The following is a 22,390-nucleotide window of genomic DNA, read 5'->3' as shown; positions in this document are numbered from 1 at the left end:
CATCACAAACTCTTATTCCCACTTTGGGGGATAATATGTTGCAGATATCTTATTTGTAAAGGAATCATTTTGGATTGGAGAGCTCAGTTAGAAATGTGCATCAGTATCTGAGCAATGAGGCAAACAGAAGCTTCTTAAACGACCACAACCCTGATTAAAACCAGGAAATGGAGTACAAAAGACTTTGATGGTAGAGAACTACTAACAAGTCAGGTCTGAAACTTTCAAAATGCTTACATGTGGTGATGGAAAGGTCCAAGATTCAGTGAAAAGGAATCTGAGGGGATCAGGCAGATAGGAGGAGCGTGGGAACCCATCACATGCAGTTTAACGCCACCGCTTCTGTGATAACTGGGCAGTTTGTATATGATTCAAAAGGAGGAAGTTAATGTTCGCACCAGGTTTTGCTTTTTGTGTGTCGATAAAAACAGAAAAGCAAATTATGTTCTGTCAGATGTGTGTCGTGTCATTCACTCGTACATTTTGTTTGCCATTTGCAAAACTAAACCCTGATACATAGAAACTTCTGGGATATCATGGGAAAACCTGTTGTTCGGTGTATAAGGAGCTCTAAAAGTCTGCTTTATCCAAAGATATGGAGGTGCCACCTTAACCTGTTAAACATTGAGACGCCCAATGGGAATGTCTCAAGTTATTGTAACATTCAGGCAATAATGATTTTGTTGAAAAATATGAGAATATACCCCAGAATTACAGCAAGACATGTTATAAAAACATAGACTGAAGATGTTAAAAGGGTGAAATTATCCACAGTGGAACAAATCTTTTACTGACACAGGCTGAAAGGCCTCTCAGCAAGGAAAAAGCCATTACTCCAAAGTCAATATGAAAACACAAATAACCCTAATTTTCATCTTCATGTTTATGGCCAGAAGAAAATGTTTGACTATAAAGACCACTGTTGCATTTGGGAGAAAAAAATGCAATATTTGTAAGCCGGAGAACAAGATTCTAACTATAAAGTACAAGTGACAGCATTATTTTGCTGTCACTTGGACTGCAGGAGGGTTTGCTTTTGCAAGAGGGATTGGTGCACTTAAGAAAATAGTTAGGACCAGGAGGAATGAATATTACTTGGAAATACGTAAGCAGAATCTCAGTATGTCTGTCAGGAAGTTAAATCTTGGCCAAATTTGGTCAAATCTTCCAAATGGACAATCCTCCCTAAGCATGATGACAAAAAAAGTTGCAAAGTGGCATAAGGAAGACAAAGTATATTTTGCAGAGGCCATCACAATTCCATGAGAACTGAAAATATGTGAAGGAGCATGGCTTACCAACCTGCCTCAGTCACACCACTTCTGTCAGGAGGAATGGGCCAAAACTCCAGCAAAATACTGAGAAACTTATGGAAGAATATCCAAAATGTTTGACACAAGTTATACAGATTTAAAGGCACTTCCAGAAAATATTAATCAAATATATTTCATGTATTCATACATTGTTGTGGCATTTAATACATTCAAATATGTTTTGTTACTACCATATTTGAATATATTTGGTAGTATAATACCAGTATTATACTACCATATAATACTGAGCCTAATCTCTGTCAGAAAAGGCAAATTATTTCTTAAAGATTTCTGTTTAACACACAAGAAGCCACTTTAAAGTTTTGGATTTGTTTTGTCTGTAGAGGATAACTCTCAAAACCATAATGACTCACTTATAAAAACAGTAATTTTCTTTAAGTTAGCCTTGTTTTGATTAGCCTCACACTGTGTCACCTTTGAGACATTAAAATGAGAAAAATACTTTTTCTACAAGGGTCAAGTCCTTCAAGCATTTTTAGAAATGCCTCCAGGCCTGATAAGCAGAACCAGAAAGTTAATAATCACACACGTCCCTGCATCGGTCATTATCAAAGCCTCGTCACAAGCTCTCAAAAAACTGTCAGCTCGGAAAAAAACAAAACAAAACAGTGCATGATTCAAATGGCCAACCGTTAAAAAGAGAAGTGTTCCAGTATTTAAAGGCTGGAAAATGTTGTTTGCTGACCAGGTTCATTGTTCTCTGCTCTTCATGTGTGAGTGAAACCAAGGAAGCGATTAGCCTCTGAGGTGTGGCGTTTCCTTGCAGTATCTCTGTTTCATGAAAACTGAGTCAGTTTTTTGGTATTCGTTTCATTGTGGATGACACACTGGCCTCAATCAGGTCATCTTGACCATTCAGAATTTATAAGCCACAATTTCCTAATCCATCTGGGTTCCCTTTTTTATTTTCTTTTTTAGCTGTGCAAGAATGTGTTACTCACTTTATTAGTTGGAATGAAACCAGATATTTACACACACTGAAAAAATGAGAATCTTTTATGGTTCCTCACTGCCTGACATTAAATTAGAATAGTTTATGTTTCAGGTCAGTGAGAATTACCCACTAAATGCCTGGATTTTACGTCAAATTCAAATGTTCACAGAATTTGATTTTAAACAATATGACACGTTTTGGTTCTTCTACAAACTTTGCATAAGATTTTCCGGGAATTTAGGCCCATTTTCACAGTTTTCAGTTCAAAATTTTTCCATGGACCTGAGGGAAGGTTTGTGTGTTTATGTTGGGGTTATTGTCCACTTGTACCAATATTTAATATCTAGCTTCCTAGCTGAAGGTTGGAAATGTTGCATCAATTTTTCCATGTTCATTCCTCGTGATGCCATTGTGAAGTGCAGCAAAACACCAACACTTAATGATGCTGCTACCTCAGTCCTCCACTGTTAGGGTAAAGATTATAAGTGGATCAACTTCATCAGATTACAGGAAATGTCTAAAGAAATGCCAGTCATTGCTTTGAAGGCTTTGGTAAACTGTAATCTGACTTTATGGCTGCTTCTGGAACAATGGCTTCTTCCTTGCCTCATGTTGGTACAGGACTTCTTCTGGCTTGAACCGACTCATTCATGATGTCACACAATGAGGTCGCAGGTTCTAAGTGTGACCTTTGACCACACGCACAGGTGTGCCTCCATTTAACGGAAATATTGTAAATAAACCTATCATAAGTTTGCACTGCTATGACATCATCATCTGGGCTGAAAGGACAGTCCTTTGTTTACTAATGACAGTGTAAATACCTGACTTTTGATTTTTTTTATTTTTGTTCTGGTCGATGAAAAAATTTAAATATTAACTAACCTGAAATCTTTATTCTGATTTAATATTTAATGGAGAAAAGACAGAAAGGTTTTTTATAGAGTAAGCAAATATTTGATCTTTATAAGAGCCGTACTCTACTCACAACCAAGTATAACTTGGAATGTAACAATAACATTTCTATAAAAAATTACTGGGTGATGCATGAAATACTTTGTAATTGTTTAACCAAGTCCACGGGGCCGCGGCCTCAGACAGCCTTTCACGCTATTTCATTTATTCCTTTGATGCATTTTACAGGCAAATTTTCCACCCCACGTCTCTATCTTCAAAGACACAACAAATACCCAGCAGGACGCAAACACTTCGCTAACCTCACTCATATCTCATGCAAATAGTTGCACACATTGCAACATATTTCATTAACTTCTGCTGAGTCTTGTCCTGCCAAACACCAAGACTTTTCTCCACAGATACAATTGTGTTGCACTACATGCCAGGAATCTGGGACAGAGTTTGTCTTCCTTGGAAAAAAGTAAATAAAATAAAAGGTCCAAGGATGTTTTCCAATAAACTTTCGTTTTTCCATTGATGAAGGTTTTCCCAGCTCCTGAATCTAAAAAGAAAAAAACAATAATATAATAGAAACATGAATCAAGATGGTCAATATTCAGTTTCTCTGCATGCATTCATTTTTTTTTTTTTTTTTTGCTGATATTTTATGTCCAGTTAATATAATTTATTGGATAATGTGTAGTTTATGCAGCTTAAAGCCTTTTGGAGCGTTGGGTAAGACATCATTTGAACCTGTCCTTTTGTATGTTGCAAATTGATGGGTTCTCTAATTATAAGTGTTTGTTTTTGTTAAAACTATCAACTTTAGAGGAAAATACGTATTTAAGGACAAACCTTAATAACACAGGTACAGTTCTCTGTTTGGCACAATAGTAGGAACTTATTGTGATTGAAGCGGAAACATAAATGGTGGTTAGGATTAAAATAAAACTGTTGAACTGTGATTCCTCTAAAGTCAGAGGGAAGGTTGAACAGTGGAGGTATAAAGCAAACAGGGCATTGAAAATTATTTAATACCTCTGAAACTATCACTTTTTCCTGTTTAACAGCCACAACTTTAAAAAGATTTCATTGGGATTTTTAAATGATAAACCAACCCAAAATCTTGTGCCAAATTATTGGGAAGTGGAAAGAAATTGTTTATTTTACAAATAAAATTTTGAAAAGTCACCCTGACACAGTTTTGTAGAAAAACTGCTTATATATCAGCTCCTCTGTGATACCGCTTCACCCAATTTGTGCATCTAAAATATTGTTTGCCGATCCTCAGTCACATTAAACGGAGAGCTTCTCCTCAATTACGTTCTGGACTTTGACTAGGCCACTGTAATGCATGGATATACTTTGATTCCAAAATGTTCAGTTTTGATGTTATCTCACATGAACATCTTTCACATTTTTGTTTAAACAAGTTTATCTCCACTGACCTCCTGCATGTCAGTCTATCACATAAAATCTCTAAAGCAGAAGCATTAAAGTTTGCAGATGCAGCATTAAAAACTTCCTTTGCAAAGCCGGCGTAATGGAACAAAAAAAAAAAAAGAAATACAAGCTGCCACAGACACGGAGAAGAGGAAGAGGAACACAGATGGATGGAGAGTGAAACCAGTGAAACAATCTCCTGCTCAATTTAAATGTTCACATTCTCTAAAATTAAAAATGAAAGTAAAAAACAAAGATTGAATTTCTTGTAATTTCCCTTCGTTGCTTTTACAGATAGACGGCGTATTTTGTTTATTTATTGCAGTTAGTAATAGCAGTTCTGCATTTTCACATGTTTTAAGTGTGTTCCTATAAAAGCTCATATGATTCAAATGAGAATGTCACCGTGTCATCATGCTGTCAACTTCTGCAGAAACGTTTTAATAACACATTTAATTAAATCAGGTGTGAAGCAACAGGGAAATATCTAAAGGGAAATGCGTAGACATGTTTAAACACGACCTTATTGTTTTTTGTTAAATGACCCGCACCGGCAGAGTGAGTTCAGCAAATGATTCTCCAAGCATAGCTGTTGAGGAACATGATTCAAATTCAGTAATAATTCAAATAATAAATGATGTGTCTGATAACACTATTGAATTCCAGTAATCTCTTCTCTTCTTGTAACAGTTTAACATTTTTTCTTTGATCTAAAATGTTAAATAAGATATAAAATTATGATCCACTGACCATAAAACAAATACATTTTCTATAGTTGATACATGTGCTCATAATCAATTTAGGAAAGACAAAAATGCATTTCTTTCAAATAAAGAGGTGTCTTCATCTTCTGAAGTTAGGAAATGGATCCAGGAAAATAGCTACAAGTCTACAATCTATGCTTGAAAAAAACTCAAAATCAATAAATACTTTGAGGAGTATTACTCTGACATCAAAAGAAGGATGAGTAAAAAAGAGCCTCATACCTACTATGAAGTATGGTAAAGGACATGTGATGCTGTGGGCCTGTTTCCATTTCATAGACTTGTGGAACTGTGACAAACAGACCAGACAAGATGCATGTTTTCTTACAATTATGTGCCATGAAAAGGTAAATGGTCTGTGTATCACAGTTTATGACCTCCAAGTCTTTCTACTATCAGTCATCAGTGGTTAGCTACAAAGTAGCCACAGCTGCCCTGCCTTGACTGACAGAAAGGAGGTTTCCATTCAATTGGCGTCACGGGACCGTCTGACAGAATGGGGGATCAAACTGGCAACCCAATGGTTACGGGGTGAAGCCCGACCTGAGCCACAGCTGCAGAAACTCCAAAACTCATCACTGGGAAACGACAGCATTTCTTCACAACTGCAGTAAAGGATTACTTTATTGTTTTGCATTATGCACATATTAACTAATGGTGTCCATAAATTGGCAAGGTGTAACCTGACTCTTAAAGTGGCTGGAACATTTAAGGCGTTTAAAAGTTTAGTCAAAGTTACTTCAACGTGCCTGACTGAAGGACGAAAACACCAATTTGCATTCTTTATAGAATTATTCTTCAGCCACGACTCATTTCAGGATCATCAAAGCTCACTCCTTCCCTTTACAGCTGTTTTTCCCTGTTCGCTATCTCTCTGTGCACACAGCCCAATATGTGGCCATTTACCAGCCCCGAAGATAAGAGCATCATTCACGTCACCCTGAGAGCGGCGAGAGCAAACAAAAGCGCAGACGCCGAGGACACAAAGCTCACACACTGGGTTAAACCGGGCATCCGCCGCGGTGGGCCGGAGCAGCTCTTTCACACCGCTTTAACTGCCTCGTCACCCAAATAAACCACGTCACATTCCTCAGGGTCGCACCTTTCAATTTTTTTTTTTATGGCACATTTTTCCGTGAACGAAGAGAATTTCTCGCTCATCAACGCTGACGCATAACGATGCTCAGGAAGTTTCAATGAAATCAATTGAACACGACCGTTCGTTACGGCTTGCTCACATTTAAAATAGAGAATATGTGGTAATTTATTAACAGGATGGGGTTGGGCAGGCGTTAGGTGTGGAGGAAAGTACACAAAGAGCCCAAGACTCCCCGTTTTGACGCAACGCTCTTGTCAAACAGACACGAGTGTGAAGCAGCATACTTCTCTCTTTTTCTGACAAGGAAGTGGATTAATTCCTCAAAAAGAACATGGAAATACAAATTATACATCAAATCCCTGGTGTGAGACAGTTTATGGTTAAATAGGAAGTAAAGAAGCGAGGTAATATATAGTGATGACTACAAAAAGTATGCAACTTTAACAAAACGTCTCAAAGTCAGTTTTTGTTGCATTAAAGAGATGCTGGGGGGAAAAAAAATGGATACCAGTTCAGAAAACAGAAGCTCTATGTTGTATCTAAAGCTCAGGTAATATTAAAGAAAATGCATTTGCAACACAAATGAACCAGTCTGCTTGCAGGCAGGATGTCCTCACTGTTCAAACAACGTTGTCCACTGAAGTAAACTGGAGGAAAATTGGGTTTTTAAACTGTGGATTTTGAGAACTTGTGTTTGTTTTAGCTAACCTGCTGTTAAATAAATAACTCATTCAACGTTAAAGAGACGGGAAAAACCATTTGAAGATAAGCTTCTTGTCAGTGTTTGCACTACATCCTGAAACATCGGCTCTTGGGTCACTTTTATGGGAGGTGTGATGTGAATTTAAAGGACAGGCTGAACTCTGGAGTTTGTCAAGTCCCCCTTAAAAGAACATATAAACTTTGTATATAACCTCTCAAAGTCATGGTGCTGAAAAAAATAATATTGAATACAAGTGAAATATTGAAAGTTAATACTGTTTTAGACAATTTCATTGTCATTTATGGTTGTTCTCCAGACATTTGCTGCTTTCACTTAAGTTTTCAATGGATTTTTGCACTCAAACGATTACTTTAATATTGTGCCTGAAAATAAGACTTACTTAGTTAAAATAGTTTTTAACTTACTCTTTAAGAATGCTACAGCTGGCCACAGCTTTGGCCCAATTTCTTCTCATATTTAGGCCACATAAAATGTTGATTTATCACCAGCAAAGTAATCAGAGAGCAAACAGATGAATGAAAACCAAGGAACACACGTCAGGAAAAGTTTTGAATATGTTTTTTTTTTTCAATCCACCATCTGAAAGAATAAAAGTATGTCATAACTGCAAACTAAACAAATACTCAAAGACTGTATTTGTTTTTTTTTTTATGACTGTTTGCTGGTATTGTCACACACAACTATAAGCACAGATAATATGTAATAAAATCAGGCAAAGTCCAAAGTACAACTTGCAAAACCTATAGAGAACTAAATTAATTTGACAACTACTTGGAGAATTATCGCCATCTAGTGGCAGTTTCCACTTCTGTCACTGCCTCTTACACCTAATGCCAAGCAATAGAAAACCACGTCAGATAACAGAGAAACACCTTCATGGTAACAGCAGTTTTTATTGTTTTGTCCCCATTCAGTCACATTTTAGTTCAAACAGACCGTGAAATGTAAAATTCGTAGACGCCAGCTACAAAATTTGGCTTCGTAGGGATGAAACACTGTAAAAGAAAAATTGACATAATTGAGTTGGGTTTAGTGTTTTGTACATTGTCTGTAAACAATAAGAAACGACACACTGATTGAAAAATGAAGCTGAGAGACGCTTAAAGGATTTGAACACTGGCTGGTATCAGCTACACGTCATGGCGGTTCACACAAGAGTCGCGTACAAAAAAATCCCCCCCAAACACACCTGCTTAAATATAATCGTACAAAACGTGACATTTTAAACAGCATTTCTGCTACATACAAACCTCCACATCTCTGTCCCTGGTTTGCAGTGAAATGAGGAATATGTGAGGCTGATTATTGTTGTCTACCTCAACATGACGTTGCACTATTTTTGATACAACAGCTTTGCATTTTGACACTGCCACGTTTGACGATTGCTTGGAAAAAACACACAGTTCTGTCCACAAGTTTGACTGCACAAGTTTGAGGCTCATAATTTGAGACTTTTCTTCCTAAAAAAACATAAATATGCAAAGCTGTACTGTAGTTTTCTTCCTGAAACTGATTTAATTAAATTAAGAATTAGACTCCGCATTTCTGAATTTCTGAGTGCGTTGAGAAAACACAAAGGATGCAGTTTTTCTGTAACCAACATTCTTCTGAAATAATTCTGGCTGGATGTTTGACCACTAAATTGACATAATTGTTACCCATTTTCAGGCAGAAATCCCATACATTTTTGTGAGGGTTGATGTTGGGGCATTTTGTTAAGGTTTAAAGTTTGCCTGTTTTATCCATTCTTACCCCAGTTTTAATGTACATTTAGGATGATTGGCTAAACAAACAAATGACTTGAAATACATTTTAAGTATTTCAGTTTTGTCCTTCCTTACCCATTTTGTGAAATTCACCAGTAAGACTGACAGTAAAAAACACTAACAGTTGGTAAAGAGTTCTTGAAAGCCTAATCTTGACTTCTAGTCAAGTTATCTGCATAGCTCAAGCCATTTCGAAGTGATCTACATGATAAAAACATAATTACAAACAAAACAATAAAGTGGCAGAAACGATGAAAAGTTGAAATCCAGACCAGAATGAATCTATTTTCCAGTTATTATTAATCATTGACAACTCCAAACAGGTGTGTTTTCAGCCGTGATTTAAAGGAACTCAGTGTTTCAGCAGTTTTGCAGATTTCTGGAAGTTTGTTCCAGATTGGCGGAGCATAAAAACTGAACGCTGTGTCTCCATGTTTGGTTCTGGGGAGGCAGAGCTCAAAACTGATTGGAAAAGAATAAAACAAAGCAACATTAAGGTTTTGGAATGACTCCCAACCTTAACTCTACTTAAAATATTATGGACGACGGCTTAGAGCCAAGTTTGATAACCAATTAATCTACTACTGATAAGAATACTGGTCAAATATCCAGAATTATGTCAGAAGCTCGTTGACGACTTCAAACACCTCTCGGTTTCTCTGCATCTTTCCCTGGAAATGGAGTCCTAAATTATATCATAAATCGGACTTAAAATCGGAACGGTGAGAAAATTGATGGGACAATCCTGCCAAAAAAATAAATAAATAAATGGTGTATGTAAACCTCTGACCTGAACTGTATTATCGGGGCACAATTGGGCTCAAAAACTCATTCAGAGCAGCACAGAGATATCATTTCCAGCAGTCAAGGTCAGCTAGTCATATGGAAGTTTCCACAATTATTGTTGCCCTTACCAAAATGTTGGCAATTCAAAAATGTCAGCAAGAAACTACATATATTTATCAGACATATTTCTTCCACCTGCTTTTTGGGAATAGGCACCCAGATACTAAAAGGGATGATAATGTTTGCACAAAGTATCTAAATTAAAAAATTCAGCACATGGCTGCAGAAACAGTAGATCATAAACATTGTTTATCCTCAAAGTTAATAAAAATCTGCGAAAGCCGCTAAGGTTGGTATCAAGGCAACTAAAACTAGGGGTTGTAATTACGTTTACATTATCCCGATTAAATATTACGTTACTTTAAAAAGCCCACCCGCAAGCCTAAGCTAAACCCTCCCCAATAAGTAAAGAAGACATTTCCAACCCATCGACTCTCACGTTCTTCATCGGAAACGAAAGGCCGCCCCACCCCGCAATCAGCCCGACCCCCTGCATGCGTACGCCCCAACAGCAACTGTCAAAGACTTGGGTAATTCCTCGTGTTAGCTCTTGATTCGATCAGGTACTTTAAAACAATGTGAGAAAGCAGCTCAAAGTGCTGATCGCACACTTTTAGATAAATAAGAGGAAGATGACAAGAACAGTAAAGGGGGGAAAAAAAGGCCATTCTACTGCTGTCCAACAGCGACACCTATTGGCTGAAGAAGACATCCCCAAAAATAGAACGAGGACTATTTAGTCCAGCACTTATTCTTCCCTCTACTTCCAATGGCAGAACCCTACAAGACTTATTTAACATATTATATATATATATATTCTTATAAATATATATAGATATCCATGTGTGTGGCCCTTGTTGAAGAAAACACTAGCTTCACATTGACATAAAAGTACCATAATCTCTATATAGCCAAGTAGAAAGTGTTTTCAGTGTTCAAGTGAGCTGGCAGCAGTCCATTTTAGGTCACACTCATTCAACATGTAAGACACAAAAAGTAAGAAACATCTTTTTTTTAAATCACAAACATGCACTTCTGAAAAGTGAGCTCCCTGTCCTCTGTGAGCTTCTAGTCTCCCACGTTTTCCTGAGTAACACCTTTGACAACTTGATTTATTATTATTAATATTTCCTTTTTTGCCGCTTCAGTTCTGGGCGTTTCCCTGCCATCATGTCTTATTTTAAAGTTGAATCACCTCGTTGGATGTGCGATCCACTGCTTCTGCTAAAAATGAAACGCTTGAAAGGTTCTGTGAATGTCATGAATAAAGACCCGACCTACCGGCACCGCTATGACACCAAATCGACTGCATATCGCAAACTCGACATGTCGGATTCTTTCAAACAAATTGCATTTGCAGGATACCTTGCAGGCTTATTGCATGAAGAGGAGTAGGCATAACGACAGAGCGTCGGTGTAAATAAAATATACATGTCACAAAAAATAAGATTAATAAAATAGGAGCAGAAAAGATTAAAATAAGAACAACCATTGAAGAATCTTCTCCCAGGTTTCATCTGTAGCTTTGGCTTGTTGGTGTTTTGGAACCTGTACTTACTGGCTCATTGACATCAGATAACAAACTATACCCTGAGAAATCCGACACAGGCGTCCGTATCCTGTGATCCACCTCCCCACCAGACTCAGTGCTGTAAGACAAACCATGAACATCAGATTTAAACTGGGAGCCAAAGGCCTGGGCAAAGTTTTCTATCTGGTAGGAAGGCTTCGAGGAGTCCAGTGAGGCCAGATCCTGCGAGGGAACCAGAGGGTAGACGGCCGCCGAGTCGCTCTTGACCGCCGGATGCTCCTTCTGGTTACTCAGGTCGGATGGGCTGATCTGGTAGGTTGAGGGAGGGGTGGTGGAGTGCTGTTTCTCCATCTGTTCGGTGAGCTCCTGAGAAGGGGTGAGCTGCTGGTGTGAGGGGGCCTCCAGGCTGCTCAGGTTGAAGCTGTGCTGCGGGGACGAGCAGCTCAGCATCGCAAAGTGAGACTTTGGCACTGAGGAGGGCAGCGAAGGCGAAGCCACCGGCTGGACGAAGCCGCACTCCAGATGGGACGCGCTGTAGATGTTCTTGTCGGCGTAGAGGGGATTTCCTGCGTGGGAAGTGGTGAAGGGTCCTGAGGAAGGAAGAGGTCCGGGGCCCAGTGGGAAACCGGCACTGTGGCTGGTGCGCTCCAAAGCCTGCAGCAAGAAGCGGGAGTATTCATGCATCATTGAGCTTTTGTCTCCAGACGGGCTGGGGGCGTTGGCGTCGGATCCGTCCGCTGAGGCGGGGCTGAGCTGCACATGTTGGTCACCGATGTCAAAATGAATGTCGGGTTTCTGGGTGTAGAGGTCCAGGAGGCTATGCAGCACCTCATCGGTGATCCCCGACTTCTCCAGATTCAGAGGACCGTCGCTGTCCATTACGCCTGGAATCCCGCCCTGAAGAGAGGACGGCTGGGAGGACAAATGAACGCTGACGTCGTAGTCGCTACCGCCTCCGCCTGCCACCGCGGCGCCGGAGGGCGTTGCATTGTTTGTTGCTTGAAGGTAGCGCCGTTTCTTAACGAACTGCATGGCGTCGTCGTAGTTGCTGCTGGTGGATTCTACCTTAGTCTCGTTGCTCTGCATCAAGCCAAGGTCGCCCTGCTCCAACATTTCAGCTTTAACTTGACCCAGACCTGCTTTAGTCAGGCTCTTCCGGTTAGCTTTCTTGAAGGCCATCTTGGGACCTTGACCCTGGTGACCCTGTTGCATGCTGGGTCCTGGCTCAGTGGAAGAAGACACAGTGGGACTCTCCACAGAGTATTCGTAGATGCTGTAACCTCCAGATACAACCCCGTGAACGTGCGACTCCTTCGGGTCTCCCTTCTTCTTCTTGCGCTCGCCTCCCACTGTGGAACTTTTTGACTTTCCCTTCTTCCTCCCAGTGCTCCCAACATTTCCCTGAGTAATTCCATAGCTGCCCTGACCCATGTCCACAAAACCCAGATCCATCATGCCAGGATCCAATCCCTTTTTAATGCCTTCTCCACAGGTTCTCTTGTGCTTAAGAAGTCGATCTGTTCTAGAAAAATACTGAAGAAGAAACACCCCATGTAGCCTTTATTAGCCGCAGTGATTCATGTTAAATACCCAGCAAAGACGAGGCTTTAGTAGGGTCACCAACCTGCTGGCAGGTCTCACATCTGTATGGCTTTTCTCCACTGTGTGTTCTCTTGTGTCTCTCCATGTGGTATTTTTGAATGAACCGCATGTTGCACTGGTCGCAGCCAAATGGCTTCTCTCCTGAAGGAGGAGGAAAGCGTGAGGGAAGGTTAATGGTCTTTGGCTGCTCTGAGCAACGCCAGAGCCCCGGGTGACCTAATAATCTCTCCTAATTACTCACCACTGTGGATTTTCTCGTGTCGCTGGAGAAGATACTTCTGGATGAAACTCATGTTGCACTGACTGCATTTGAAGGGTCTTTCACCTTGTGTAAAAATCACAGGAGAACAATAAGGTTATGACAATGATGTTTCCATCATATTCTCCATAGATATAGTGCATTAATATCTGTCGCATAATATGTTCTCCATAAACTCTTTGGGTTCATGTAATACCTGCATTTCCCACGTTGTTGATTATTTATGTTCAACTTTAACTGCAACTCAAATTTGCAAACTTTCCCCCAAAAACAGAAGCGCCTAAAGATGATTTATATCTTTAGCTACTTCTGAAGTTAAACTGAGTAAAAGAGGAGTACAAAACACCAACATCAGAGATATCTAATGTGACCAGCTGTGAATAACCTCTGAGTTTTCTTACTCTTGAAATCTATTTTCTAGGTCACTGAACTGGCAGCTTCCCGATGACACAAAGACAAGCTGAACACTCGCACACATGTGAAACATGAGATTAAATGACAAAAGTAAAAGGTTACAACTAAATAAGGGCTGAAAATGAATGATCTACATCCAGATCTTACAATCCTGAGCAACAACCTCAGGGTTGCCTGTCTTAGTGGTAAGACAGACAACCCGTCTAGCAAAATTCAAATTCCCAGTGAGTTTGATTTTTCTTTCAACACACAATATGCTATCCTGTCCATTTAAATAACTAATGCTAGCAGGTGGTTTGGAATCAGGACAAATATCAGACGGAGTCCAAACACCTGATTAAACTGATGAGATGGTAGCTTAGGAAGAGACTGCTTCAAAGCAGCAGTTGCATAAAACAAAGATTTGGGATTTTGATTGTTTTCACATTTTTATACATTTATGTTAGAATTGAAGCCATGAAAACAGCACAACATCTCGTTTTGATGGTTAATAATAACACAAAATGTAGCCGCATCCCAGTGATTTGAAAAGAGAAGAAAACAATTCATATAATTTTATGAAGGCAAATCTTGGAGGAAACATGAAGAAAGCTGAAAACGCCAACCTGTATGGATGAGGACATGTCTGCGCAGGTGATAGGAGCTCCTGAAGGATGCACTGCAGTGTTCACAGATGTGAGGTTTCGTTCCTGGAGACAGACCGCCACCGTCTGCATCCGTCACTGCATGCTGCACGACAGACAGAGACGAACAAATTAGGTCAAATAGATGGTAAAATCCCAGGTTAATTAGTTGCAACTCATACTTACAGACTGATTTGTACGTTACAGAACAGGCCCCGCGTTTTTTACGCTTAGTTTATAAAGGCTTAAGCTGACAGAAAGCTACAGCGCAAAAACATTAAACAGGTGACAGGAAACACTAAAAATAAAAAAGAACAAAACAGGATCGACGACAAGTGAATAAATAGAAAGCAAACCTTTGCCTCACTTCTCTTCTTTCTAGGTTTACCCTCATGTCCATCAATGTTTGACCTCCGACCTTTCCTCCCGGTGGCCTCTTTTTCCAACTGATTTGACAGCTGCGAAGACGACAAAGGCAGAGGGAGAGGGCCGTGAGAGCAAGGAAATCACTTGAAAGAAGGTTGAGGCTCTTCAGTCTAAAGCTATTAAGGAAACAAGTCTATATTTGTAGTTCTGGCAAACAAGCAAAACACTCTGACAAAAAATGTGAGACGCATTGTGGAAAATGTGAACTGAGTGGGCGGTGGAGTCATCTCGAACTGATTGAAGCATTTAAAACAATAACTAGTCGATTTATTTTCTGGCTATAACTTTCATCCAGCGGGGAGGAGAGCAGGTTTCCTCCAGATATTGCCCAGCTTGCACATTGCTCCTTGTCACCATATGGAGGCTGAAAGCACAAATGTTGCTGCACCTGCTCCTCTTAAAAATCAGTCAAATGTTTAGGGTGAATTCAAACACCGAGTTCAATGTCTGACTTAACCAAACTAAGATCATCTTGGAAAACATGGGAAACTAGAAATTTAATGTTTTTTTTCTGATTCTGATTACAACAGTAGCAGTTCTCCGAGATGCATTATTTGTTTGCAGCAGTGATGAAGAACATCAGTCTGATAGATCAGATCTTTTGTGTTTGAACACATCAACATAATTCTTCTAAAAAATTTAAAAAAAAAAGCCTAAATAAAGAGAATAATTGAACCTGTTGAATATTCAGGCGTCGTGACCTCTGATGGCTCACTATTGTCAGTAGAGTGTGGATGTGTATATTTCTGATTGAATGAGCACAAAAGACGTCTGAAATGAAGTGCAAACTCAAACAAGACAGCTGCGTCCTCGCAAAGACGTTCTCATTCACGCTGCGGCCGGATGACATCACCCCTCTGCTCAGAGAGAAACTGCTTTGCATCTGAAGCCAGCGGGAGATTTATGTCTCCATAAGTTAGTTTCACACAAGCTCCTGAACTGCACCAAAGTCATGCATGACGTCATGAGACAAAGATGAGACTAAATGTAACCTTTTTCTAAAAAAAATAAATAAAAATATGGAAGAGTGTGGCTGCTTCTAATAGAAAGATACGTCTCAGTTTAATATAAATATTTTGATTAAAAAAGGTGTTAAATTTTGTTTATTCAAAATTTCTGCAGAAAACTACGGTGCAGGACGAAATGCATCAGTCTATCTACCCTGGTATAGTATTAAAAGAAAAAGAAAAGCTTTTCAAAAATGCCGAAGATAGAACTGCCTTTCGGAAAACAGACACAAATTCTGATTTGAAGCAGCAGATTATACCAAAATATTGAATGCAAAATGAAAAGATGAGAATAATAATGAATAACAGAAGCTTGTAACTGCTGCAGTATCATGCTTTGTTAGTTTCCCTAAATTAAGCAGCAGCTTCAAATGGAGCTTTTCCACCAACAACATTTCGGGTCTCACAAGAAGAACCAGTTTAGTCAGGGTCAGGATAAATTTTCTAATCTCTGTTGTGTTAAGAGTTTTTGTGAAGGACAGGTTAATAACCGAATTATACTATTCATTTCTGTATCTTTATTGTCACAGATTAAGATTCGTTTGACTCACATTTTCTTGTTTATTTGGCTGATATTTCATGGTGAACACATTTTATATCATGCAAGGATCAGGAACAACCAGAGAGCAGAGCGGCTTATGGATCAAACACACAAAGGATATTTTAGTTCACCAAATTAATTTGCTAAATTCAGGACTCTACCCTTAAAGTAGAAAATCCATACTTTTCCCTATTTTTACCATTTTACTTTAAAGTATAAAATTAAAATAATTATAGTACTTTATGGTAAGTGCCTGTACAGTGGGAAGGGCTTGAATATACTACCAACAAAAAACACTGAAAACTGGAAGGGAAGAACAAAGGAAATAAGGAAAGAGAAGGAAGGTCACAAAAAGGAGACATGTTAGGAAGAAAGAAAAGGAAATAATTATGGGAATAATGAGAAAAAGGAATGATAAAGAGGTGATGGAAGCAGAAATCCTGTAAGGAAACAACAAATGAATGAACAAAGAGATAGAAGCTCAGAAACGCTTAAGAGAAAAGAAAACAGGACAAAATGGAGGAGAGAGGGAGGAAGGACAGATGGACAGAAAGAAAAGAGAAAGAACAAACACAAGTCAGTAGGGGTGGGAGTCTTTAGGCATCTCATTATTAGATTAAAATTCAGGAAGTTACATTGCTATTATAAATTGATTATTGACCTAACAGAGCGCAGACGTTGCTGCGTCTGTGTTTGCATCTTGTCAAATCATGAAACAGATTTTACAGCTCAGTCCCAACAGGAAGGAGACAGAAAGGAAGGAAGGATACACCATCTAGACAATGGGATAGGAAACAAAGTCTGGAAATAATATTTTTTGCTTTCATTCTTATTCAGACCTGGAGAATACAAACAATGAATCCCAGGCTTTTCTCCTTGTGAAGGAACCTTGTGAATAATTCAGCTGAGCAGCACAGTTCTGCTAAAGCCACGACCTTTTAAGCCTTTCTAAGCATCTCTGACAATCGCCAGCTGCAGGGCTGATCAGCAGATTAAGAGTTTCAGAAAATATGTAAAAATATTAGAGTAATGCCTAATCTGACTAAAAATCAAACTGTGAAATAATTGCTACCACTTCCAGAGCAGAGCACTTTGTGTTCCTGAAACCATTTCGTTCTCCTGGCTGCACCTACGTTGCCAATGTTGAGGTCGCACACCAGCAGCTTCTGGTGGTTACCGACGGTCACCTCCAGCACCTCCCCGCTCCGCCCCAGACCTCCGGGGTAGAGCGGCAGGCGGTAATCGTGCTCCGACTGCTTCTCCTGCTTGATGCCCATGGCGTGAACGTAGTCTCCCACCGCAGCAGCGCCCCCCTGGTGGCCGCCCTGGGAGCCCACGCTGCAGTCAGGAGAGTCCCGCTCTTTCTTCAGGATCAGGTCCTGCGGCGGAAGTTCCTGCATGACGGAGTGCGCCGACAGCCGGGTGAAGCTGGCCACCGGAGGGAGGTGGCTGAACATTATCATGCCGGCTCCAAAGTTGGAGTCCATGCTGCCGTTGGAGCGCAGGAATTCATTCCCTAGTTTATCTTGAATGATGTTCATGCTGAAGGTTGGTGGAGAGGAAGACTATGGGACAGAAATTCATCCTGTGAGGAAAAACGACAACAGCAGCTCATGTTTATGACAACAATAACACGTTTCAGACACACAATCTGTCAGCAAACAACCAGTTAAGCTTGATCTTCAGGAATCACAGCCACGGCCTCTGATCTAGCAACTAGGTGCTCAGTCGGATTAAATCGACGTTTTGTGGGTCAACAAAGAGCGGCCGTCTGGATCGTGTGAAAACAAGGTGAAGAAGAAGAGGAACTGAAATCTGTCTGCTTCAATAAAGTGTTTATGTCCGGCTTTAATGGCCAAACAAAAGTCAGTGCCGCTGCGTTCCACCGGCAACACGAGACCGCGAGGAGCAACAGGACCGCTGTGTGGTAATCTTTATGATAGGACCGACCGTCTGACCCAGTCATCCTATTTGTACCAGCTTATCTGTCAATGAGAGTGCGCGCACACACACACACACACGCTCACACACACACACTGCACTAGAGTGACTGTTTACCAGCTTATGCAGCAACAGCAAGACCCCTAATGGGTCTGAATGAGAATCGTAACATGTCTGTGGATGCAGGATTTGCATATATTTCAACTGAAATTAGCTACTTTTGATTTTTCAGAAGTCAATCTTATGCAGTAATAATAGTTTTTACAATGTTTCTGTGGCTGAACAAACAGTGAAAATGTTAATCGTGCAACACAGCAGCCTTTTAAAAACGTAAGTGACATTTAGCAAAATGTAATCTTTGAAAATTAGAACCGATACAATTACGTTTGATGCTTATTTTTTCTTTTTTTTTTATGAACATACATTGCATTCAAGGTAACGTTATTGAAATTTTAGTTTATGCACATGAGTCTAGAAATTCAGGTTTTCATCTTTTAGAAACTGAACAGGAAAAATGTTTTTAAATTATTTTCATGGACGTGCAAGAAACCTAGCTATGAGTAACTTCTGTATGTGTTTTTTTCAACATTTAAGTATAAAGATACTTACTCTGCAAATAATTTGACAAGATTCTGAATTAAGGTAATAACAGATTGCAGAAGGTTAAACTCTTGTCCAAAGAAACACAAATAAATGAAAAATATGCATTGTCTGCTCTGATTTTGCCCTATGAAAGTATTTTTTTAACTAATCTCTTTGCAGTTTAACAGAAAGAATAGAGGAAATCTATTTAAACAAGTGATGGTAAATAATATAAACACTTTTATTCTAACAAATATGGTTATAAATTGAAGGTTTTAGACAAGCAGAGGTATAACTTTTATGATATAAGAGTGATACAATAATATACAATCTGAAAGGGGTACAAATCTGATTTTTTTGCCCAACAAACTCACTAAGTATGAGTTGAAAATCTGAAATTAAAATGCCTAAAATAATTCAGTCGGACTGCCTCTCAAATGCCTTCATCTCTGCTGCAGCATTAGCAGCAACACCGCCTGCTCCAAACCAAGTTTGGAAGAAGGAAAAGCAAACGACACACTTTTTACTTAGATTAAACTGCTATTTTCTTTGGTGTATTTCAGTAGATCAGCCTAGAGTTGGCAACGCAGCAGAAAATAAACCAGCAGCCTTGCAGGATGTGAATTAGCTCCCTGCTAACCGTTTCGGCTCAGCAGTTCTGCGGGGCCCTGCTTCTTTGTGATGCCAATAATTAATATGGCCAGGCAATAAGAGCAGCTCATATTCCTTAAAATACGGCAAGAAACGTATAAAACTACAATTAAAGCATCCTAATCAAATTAAGATATTAATCCGCGTTAAAGTTCGCAATTTTATTACTTTTATGTTAGATTTAGACATGTTTAATTAGAGCAAGATCTTAAAACCATTAAGAAAGCTGGAGAATGATGAAGGGTGAAAGCCGGCTTGTACTAAAAACCAACAGAATAGTGAATGTGTTTGTTCTCATGTGTGCTTTATTATGTAAACGGTTCCGTTTCCTGGACTGTAAGTGATGGAGAGACACAAGCAGGACTGACCCAAAACAAAACGGCCCAACTAAACTCGGCGAACAATGATGCTCGTCCCGACACACAGAGCGGCTAACTTAGCAGCAGCTAACCCCCCTCAGCGCTGCGCTCTGCCTCGTCCCGGTAATAATGGAGTTATAAACCGCAGCAACCCAAAACATTAACTGGTATACATTTATCTTACCGGTGCAGGACCATGACCCGCTGCTGTGGTCCGCTTAGTTCACCTTCAGCCGCTCCGTTTTAATATCTACAGCCCAAACATTGTTCTCCTGCTGCAGCTGGCTTCTTCCATCTTGGCCCGCGCAGAGCATTCTGGGTCCGGTAGGCAGGAGCGTCCTGAGCAAAACCCGAAAGTCACTGTCGTTTTTTGTACTCTGTTATTTTGCGGCGTTCCCCCTATTCTTCTTCTTTTTTTTTTGTTCCAATCACTTTGATATTTTAGCATTGACTATATATATAGTTTTATATTAATAATCCCTTTATAAAATTGCAAAGAGACAAAGAAATCTAAAAAATCAATCTGGAAAATCTTTTAACCTTGGCTTCTGAACACGAAGGTTTCACAATGATTTAAAAAGTAAGCTACATTACTATATGAAAGTCTTAAATCATAATCACTTCTTAACTTTTGGGCATTTTTCTTCAAAAGAGCTCGACTTTTGCGATATTTCAAATTGATCCTCCTTTATCAAAGTCTTTCAACGTTTTCTTCGGAATTTTGTGTCTTTTACAAACATCTACTAATTAGAATATCATCAAAAGTTAATTGATTTCTGTAAATAATAATAAAAAAGTTAAGTATAGACCATCATTTTGTTATAGGTAAAGATATGAAACATAATTTTACTTTGGAGCATTTAAAGCACAGACTCAGAGCCTTACATAGTCAGTACCGCAGCTGTACGAATATTGGTGTCTGCAGACTGCTGACTGCAAGTGCTTAATATAAATCTTCATTAGTCAAGCCTTTGCTGCTTTACAGTTATGTGTTTCAATCATTATTGTACTGAAAGACCAATCTAATATCCATCTTAAGTTTTCCAGGTGAAAGAAAAAGATTGTCATCCAGGATTTTACAGTGAATGGGTTCAACCTAGCCAAACTCATCCTGCACAAGCTCAAAACATAATTATTCCACATTTATGCTCTACTCCTGTAGACATAACACAGTCTACATGTGGAAGGGAGGACTCGCATCAGATCATTTTTGGAAGAAAACCAAAACTATGCATCACCATGAACACTGAAAAGTGTGACATAACTGTGGTTACGCTGCTCTGTTGACAACCCTTGGGTCTAACCCATGAAATGTAAGGAATTGATTTTGTTTTGCAAGTTGAGCTCCAGGCTATCTATAGTATCAACTGATATTGGTTTGTTTGCCATATGGGCACCTAGCTAATCTGTGGGAGTCAGAATCATGGCTTGTCCATAGGAGGGCAAACACTTATATCACTAAATGCTAAATACATTCTATCTTTCTGGATTTATCTCTGTATAAATATAGGAACATTGCTGATTTTCTGATATTTCCAGTTAGGAAGACAAGATAAGATCTTGTGATCTCCTGTGTTATGCTAATTTGGATTTCTCTGTGTGGGAAAGCCTGATGGCGTTTCCACATAACAGATGGCAGTCCTGGCTGCCCGCACTCTAATCCTCAAATCTCGGGGGGATCGTCGCTGTGCATGAGCTCCCTCTGCTGAGATAAAAGACCCTCAGCAGGTTGCACAGAAGTGAGCGCAAGACAAACATATTTACTTGCCAACTGATAGATTTTTTGTACAAAGTTTAGTGGCTAACCAAGTGTATTATCCATCGTAAACAAAAAAAGAAAGATTGATTTACAATTATCTATTTTTGATAACAGAGGTGGAGTAAATGGTAAATTTGGCTTTAAAAATGTTCAAGAGGCATTTGACTTCTTGTATATCAAGAGTGACTTGACTGCAGTGCCTCAAAATCATATAAATCATCAGCAGAATCAGATTTAAACAGGGTTCTGATAAAAACAAATGCAGCTTGTGTGACACTTGAAAACATTTACTATCTGAAAATTAAATCATCAACAAGACAGATCCTTCATTTCGCCTTTAAAATCAAATCTTACATCAGATCACTCAGTTTTAAAGTGGATTTTGTCATCTGATGTAAGATTATCAGATCTAACATTTAGTACCGTAAAATCGGATCTTATGAAATAGTCGACATTCAGCTCCTTTGTATTCTGTGAAGCAGCCATTTTCCCATCCTGCTCTTTTGTTAACAATAACAACAAAGGTGCATTTTTCTGCAGATGTTCGCGAAATGACAAATGTACCTCTGATATGATCCAATACTTTTGTGGATAAAATCTTGTACAGTTTTGTATTTTAATTTTGAATGTGCACATAAGATAAAACAAATAGATGCTGAACTAAGATTTTTGCCTGGTTTTAAATGAATAAGTGCAACTAAGTGTCTTGTATATGATGCTTTACACACATTTTTTTCTTTTTAGAAATAATTTGCAAAAAATATGCTTTTAGGTGGTGGAGATTACACACACACACATATATATATATTATATATATATATATATATATCTCGTTCAGACCAGAGAATGTTCCTCTCAAACCACTAGTAAAAAAATAATAATAATAAT

At 39.1% G+C, this 22,390-nt stretch overlaps 1 protein-coding gene across 1 annotated transcript; it reads right to left on the bottom strand.

The window, feature by feature from the left end:
• Positions 1 to 8,068: 8,068 nt before the first annotated feature.
• Positions 8,069 to 20,094, bottom strand: znf281a (zinc finger protein 281a). Its single transcript, XM_016679467.1, has 7 exons — positions 19,928 to 20,094; positions 17,344 to 17,795; positions 14,593 to 14,694; positions 14,219 to 14,342; positions 13,182 to 13,265; positions 12,963 to 13,081; positions 8,069 to 12,871 (listed from the first exon to the last, which is right to left on the bottom strand). Exons 2-7 carry the CDS (start codon positions 17,749 to 17,751, stop codon positions 11,321 to 11,323), a joined length of 2,388 nt encoding a protein of 795 aa, XP_016534953.1. The 5' UTR covers positions 17,752 to 17,795; positions 19,928 to 20,094; the 3' UTR covers positions 8,069 to 11,320.
• Positions 20,095 to 22,390: the final 2,296 nt, after the last annotated feature.

This window comes from Poecilia formosa, unplaced genomic scaffold (assembly GCF_000485575.1).
Source record: "Poecilia formosa unplaced genomic scaffold, Poecilia_formosa-5.1.2 Scaffold212, whole genome shotgun sequence".
NCBI lineage: Eukaryota > Metazoa > Chordata > Actinopteri > Cyprinodontiformes > Poeciliidae > Poecilia > Poecilia formosa.
This window is presented reverse-complemented; position numbering and strand designations above follow the sequence as displayed.

Coding starts and splice junctions, on each gene's coding strand:
- znf281a (XM_016679467.1), bottom strand. CDS start 17,751: ATGAACATCATTCAAGATAAACTAGGGAATGAATTCCTGCGCTCCAAC. Junction 13,082..13,181: donor ACACGAGAAAATCCACAGTG/GTGAGTAATTAG, acceptor CTCCTCCTTCAG/GAGAGAAGCCATTTGGCTGC. Junction 12,872..12,962: donor GATGTGAGACCTGCCAGCAG/GTTGGTGACCCT, acceptor TTTCTTCTTCAG/TATTTTTCTAGAACAGATCG.